Raw genomic sequence first — 6022 nt, 5'->3', positions numbered from 1 at the left:
AGAGAGGGGGTGGTGTGTGTTTGTCGTGTGTTGTGTGTCGTGCTGTGTGTTGTGTGTCGTGCTGTGTTAAGTCGTCAACGTGTGTGATGACTGCCAACACTCAACCTATGCCACACACACACACACACACACACACAGATACACACCAGGGTTGATGAGGTTGTCGAGCTTGGGCGGGGAGCGGCGATCGGGGAGGGTGCTGAACATGACAGAGTAGCAGATGGCGAAGAAGGCGATCAACCAGCCGTAGAAGCAGAAATAGAAGAACAGAAGTTGTCCTGCAGCACGTGGAGGTTCGTTCGTTTGTGTGTTTGTGTGTTTGTTTGTGTGTTTGTGTGAAGCGTAAGACATGAGGAACCAACAAATGAATTGAAGGCAAGCTCGACTAAGAAACACGCCATCGCACACATACACATGCACACATATACGTACGTACACATACACACATATACGAACACACACACACATACAAGCAAACCCTACAAACAAACGCATATGCACACACACATGCACCTACCCCACTGCTTGGGCGTCCTGGCAGCATCCTGGACCCGGGAGGGGTCTTGGCTTTGGCTTGTTGACATGGCCATGGCTGGTTGATTGGTTGGTTGTTGGTTTGTTTGCTGTGTGGTCCTTGGGAGACTAAATCACAGACAGAGAGAGGAGGATGTCACGCAAGAGAACAACAACGAGAACAGCGAAAAAGGAACAACAGCGAATGGGAGCAGCAACAAGCAACAACAAGCAAGAGAAAGTGAGATGAGAATGCGCGACGGGGTCTTCTCGTGTTCATTGCCAACCACGCACGCAGCATGCACGCCCATCTTCCCTCTTTCGCAACGCAGCGAGGGAGCGCGCGCCTGTCTCTTCTTCCCCGCCCTTCACGCACGCACGCACACACCCACCCCCACCCACACAGACCAACACCCCCACCCACATGCAGCGCCATCAACCCGCACAAGCGTGCACCACGTTGATGCCATAAGCAAAGCAAACATCAACCAACCTGAGACGCGGAACAAGGAGGGGAAGGGAAATGCGCAACAACACAATACAAAAAAGGCAGAGAAGCGAAGCAACCACGCGAGCCACCGCAGAGAGAAAAAAAACCCAGGCGCTGATCACCAGGGCGTCGTGCATGCACGCAAAATAGACTGAGGGAAAATTCTTTCCAGGCAGGTGTGGCACACCCCGTTTTGTGGTGTCGATTACTGTACTGTATCCAACACCACAAGGTGTAGCTATATGCGATGACCTTGAAGACTGATTTCAGTCTGAAGTCACATTCCTGCACCGTACGCCACTGAATGGCGCCGCCTTGAAACTCGAAGGCTGCCAACGTTGTTGTTGTTCGTCAAGCAACAGAGTGTTCGTGCCACAAAGAAGCCGAAGCAGGCACAACGGTCACTCATCACCACGCAAAACACTCCCACCGCCACCGCCACCACCACCAACCCAGCCAGCCCTCGCTCCGCTGCAGAGAGTGTTGGTTGTGCTTGGGTGAGGTGTTCGTGCATGTGCCCCATCATCACCGCTTTGCTCTGGACATACCCACCACGCTGAGGCATTCACCAACATCCACGTTCATCGCCAAGCCAACAACAGCGAAGAAGCAAAGAAGGTGCGGGTGTTGAAAGTGTTGGGCGTGCGTGGCCTGTCAACGCACCTTGTTCCCCGGTAACGGTCGTCGTGGGGTGCATCACCACCAGCACTGGCTGGCTGGCTTGCTTTGGCTGTGTGCTTCTTTGGCTGGTGGCTTGCTTGCTTGCTTCTTGTTTGGTTGGTTGGTTGGTGGCTTTTGCGCTTTTGTCGGTGACACGCACACCTGCACACACGCACACACGCACCCACATCAGCCATCGCCAACAAACCCAATCCATATCCAACCAACCACCCCGTCCATCGCTCAATACGTATCACACACCTCACACACACACACACACACACACACACACACCCTGTCCCACACACACATACACACTCGATTTCACGCACACACACACACACGCCCTGCCTCACACATACATACACACTCGATTTCACGCACGCACACACACACACACACACACGTACACAAACACACACAAACACACAAACACCCTCTCTCTTGCATACACACACAAACGCAGAACGATGAAAGACCTGTATGCTGTGCTGGGGATCAGCGCGGCAGAGGCGGCAGCGTCGGAGGACGCGCTGCGTCGCGCTTACCGCGCTCAGGCCCTCAAATGGCACCCAGACAAAAACAACACAAAGGAGGCCGCAGACAAGTTCCATGAGGCAAAGCAGGCCTTCCAAGTGCTCTCGCACCCCGTCAGGAAACAGGTGTACGACAACGGTCTCTACGCCTCCGTCGAAGACATCATCAGCAACCCGCTCTTCGACCGCGCAGACTTCAACCTCCAGGACGCCTTGCTCACGCTCAAACTGCAGGCGTCATACACCCGCCCGCGGCCCCACGCTCATGCACACGCGCCATCCCCCACACAGCCACACGAGCCAGAGACGCACTTGTTCACAGCAACTGCTGCTGCTGCCGCCACCCATCAACACCATCCCCAGCAGCAGCGCCACAGCTTTTCTGGGCGACGTGCCACCTCCATGCGTGACCCGCGTCGCTGGCGGCAACAGCAGCAAGCATACCAACACCAACACCAACAACAACAACAGCAACAGCAACAGCAAGGTGGTGGCAATTGGATGCCGCCCTCTCGCGAACATGTGCGACACAGCTTCATCGACGACACCAACCTGCACTACAGCGCACACGCTTTCACATCAGCGTCACAGCCGCAACCACAAACACGCACACAGCAAAAACACACACACCAGCAACCTCAACCACAAACACACACACAGCACCCGCAACCACAACCGTCAACAACAGCTGCAACTCCATCACAGAGACAACACAGCCAGAGCTTTCGCCACAACCGGCCCACTGCCACAACCGCCAGCCATGCACACTCACCGCCTCGTCCCCACCCCAAGTCGGAGCAGCCTTCACCGCGCAGGGATGGTGGCGTCAACAGCACAACACATCCTGCGCAGCCACCACCATCAACCCCACCGGGCGCGTGCTCTGGGCGGTTCAGCTCATCGTCGTCAGCATCAACACCATCCACATCGTCGTCCACGCTCTCTCCGCCCACATGCCCCTACACTCCCGTCTCAGCCACACCACACGCAGCACCACCGACACACGACAGTCGGCCCGAAGACCAACACCTCCACCACCACGCCTCCAGCACACCAACAGCGCATGACACAGCTAGTGCAGCAGAGCACGCGCATGTGACGCCGGGGCCAAGCTACAAGACGCTGCCCGTCACGCTTGAGGAGCTGTACAACGGGTTTGTGAAGCGGCTCAAGACCACGCGGTATGTGGAGGTGTCACCCGGCACGTTTGACACGGAGCAGATTGTGCTAACGGTGGAAGCGCAGGCCGGGTACGAGGACGGCACGCAGATCACGTTCGCCGGCGCCGGCAACCACTTGTACGGCGAAGACCCCTTTCCCGTCATCATCACACTGCAGGAGCAGCCGCACAGCGTGTTCCGTCGACAAGGGGCCGACCTTCACGTGCTGGTGCGCGTGCCGCTGCTTGGCGCGCTGTTTGGGCACACCACAGACATCCCCACCATCACCGGTGGCACGCACCACCTCCCCATGGACAGCGTCATGCCAGGACAGGTTGTCACCATCCCTGGTCTTGGCATGCCATGCACTTCAACACCAACAGCAGCAGCGCAGTCGACACAACACGAAGCAAAGGAGGCAGAACAGCCGCAACACCATGATGGGACCCACCACCACAACAACAACAACAACAACAACAACACCACCACCACCAGCAGCAGCAGCAGCAGCAGTAACAACGCCAGAAGTAACGACAAGACGAACAGCAGCAGCAGCAGCAGCAGCAGCAGCAGCAGCAAGCGCATGACTGCGAGTGACTTTGAGAAGCTCACGCACACACACGGCGACTTGCTTGTGGAGTTCCAGATCAGCGTGCCCTCGACCGTGAAGCGACACCTGCAGCCAGAGTCACCAGATGCGCCGACCAGCTGGCGACACGTCAGGCTCCACTGCACCGCCTGCAAGGATCCTTTCTTCGAGAGCGACAACATGGACGGCTCGTGCTTCGTGCACCCGGGCCAGCTTGCCGGCGAGACCAGCGTGCGCGTGTCGTGCAACGCCACGCAGGTGGATGTCCAGTCCACCCTGCAGCGGTGGTCGTGCTGCGGCGCGGAAAAGGGCGCGCTTGGCTGCGAGGAGCGCGGCAGGCACGTGGCGAGCCAGGAGCAGGTGTGGCGGGCAAAGGAGACGGCAGCTTACAACTCGCTGCGCATCGCCGTCCGCAAGAACAGCTATCTCACATGCGCCTACCACCTCCTCTCCTGCAGCCACGCCAGCCTGGACACGCCAGCCACGCTTGCCCAGCAGAACGGCAACTTTTTTGCGCTCGTGCTGCTGCTTCGCGCGGGTGCAGATCCCCCGCATCTCGAGGGCACAGCCGCTGCCCTGGCCACCGCAGCGGCGCGCAGTAAACGTGTCGTGCGTGATTTCAACCGCATTATCACGGGCGACCCACACATGGTTGATCTCGTTGCGCGCGTGCCCGGCGCAATGCAGGCGGCGTTTACCCAAGCGGCACTGCGCGGTGACTGCGACACAGCGCACCTCGCCCTGTCCCACTCCAGCGTTGGCCCCGTCAAGTGCGGTCTGCGCGAGAACAGGGAGATGGCGGCTGACCTGCTGCACTGGTGCTGCGAGAAGGGGCATGTGCCCTGTGCAACGCTGATGCTGGCTGCTGGGCACGTGCCCGACGCCACAAACGACACGCTGCGACGCACCCCGCTCATGACGGCCGTTGCCTGCAACGAGGAGGAGATGGTGCAGCTGCTGCTGTCCTCTGGTGCCGACCCCAACGCGTGCGCGGATGTGCTCATCTCGCCCGGCAAGCCGCGCCTCGTTGCAGAACGGGCGACGCGCCCCCTGCACATTGCGGTGACCAAGGCCCACCCGCGCGTGGTTGCGCTGCTGCTGCAAGCTGGTGCAAGCGTCGACTGGGCGTCGCCGCTCGATGGGCGCACGGCACTGCATCTGGCGTGCCAGCGCGGCAAGGCGGTGGTGGTGCGGCTGCTGGTGGCCAGTGGGGCGCGCACAAACCCTGCCGACAACCGCGGTGTGCGCCCTCTCACGCTTGCGCTGACGGAAGGGAAGGACAGGCGCGTGCTGACGATTCTTCAGCCGGCAGTGGTGCAGGAGGCGCTCCAATCCATGGCGGGCTTGACGGTCGTCAAACTCCTGTACGAACACCTCATGCACAAGCCGCTCTCCGCCAAGTGCACATCACGGTTGGGCCTGTCGCAGGTGGACGAGCCGACGACGTACCTGCAGGTGGACCGGAGCGTGCTGCGTGCAAGCATCACCGTGCTCGACTCTGCGCTTCGCGACCTGTGCACGTATGCGAGCGGCACGATGACGGAAGCGACACACGCGCGGGACACGGACGACATTGGCGTGTCTGGTCGCGGTGACGTGCACACGGCTGTGGTGCATGCGCTGCGGGTGTACGAGTCGTGGTGCGAAGGGCGCGACGCGCCGAGTGCGGCCACACTGGCCAAGGGCCGGCGTGCGCTGGATGCGCTCATCTCGTGCGGGATTCGCGTGAAGACGCTGCTGCAGAAGCAACTGAGCGACTGCGAGGAGGAGATGCTCGCCGCCTCTGCCCAGTCCCAATCGCAATCATAACGCCATGTGGGGTGTGTGGCGCGTGTGTTGCGTGTGTTGCGTGTGTGTGTGTGTGTGTTGTAAGCGTTGGATTGATTGCTGTTGATGTGGAAGGATGACGAATCGTGGATGTAGGGTTGATGTCGGATAGTGTGGCTATGTGATGCGCATGCGCAAGAGAGGGGGGGGGTTGTCAAAAGTGCTGTATGCTGCAACGATGCGAACTGGAGAGTGTGTGCGTTGTGGTGCTTCAGGTTGGATGGGCCATGCAATTGACAGCGATAAT

General features: G+C 59.4%; 2 protein-coding genes across 2 annotated transcripts in view; one reads left to right on the top strand and one right to left on the bottom strand.

The window, feature by feature from the left end:
* The window catches only part of PTSG_05902 (uncharacterized protein), a 2742-nt gene extending 1649 nt beyond the window's left edge, over nt 1-1093 (bottom strand). The window contains exons 1-3 of the mRNA XM_004992738.1: nt 1007-1093; nt 518-642; nt 145-278 (exon numbers count right to left, since the gene is read on the bottom strand). Coding sequence (XP_004992795.1) covers nt 145-278; nt 518-590 — 207 coding nt within the window. The 5' untranslated portion in view covers nt 591-642; nt 1007-1093. The remainder of the gene's footprint in view (nt 1-144; nt 279-517; nt 643-1006) is intronic.
* A 324-nt stretch (nt 1094-1417) lies between these two features.
* On the top strand, nt 1418-5757 carry PTSG_05901 (uncharacterized protein; the record flags this gene model as incomplete). Its single annotated transcript, XM_004992737.1, has 2 exons — nt 1418-1621; nt 2130-5757. Exon 2 carries the CDS (start codon nt 2134-2136, stop codon nt 5755-5757), a length of 3624 nt encoding a protein of 1207 aa, XP_004992794.1. The 5' UTR covers nt 1418-1621; nt 2130-2133.
* Between the last annotated feature and the right edge of the window lie 265 nt (nt 5758-6022).

The sequence above is a fragment of the Salpingoeca rosetta genome (assembly GCF_000188695.1).
Source record: "Salpingoeca rosetta unplaced genomic scaffold supercont1.15, whole genome shotgun sequence".
In the NCBI taxonomy this organism is placed as follows: domain Eukaryota; class Choanoflagellata; order Craspedida; family Salpingoecidae; genus Salpingoeca; species Salpingoeca rosetta.
Note: the sequence above shows the minus strand (reverse complement) of the source record. Positions and strands in the feature narration are given on the sequence as shown.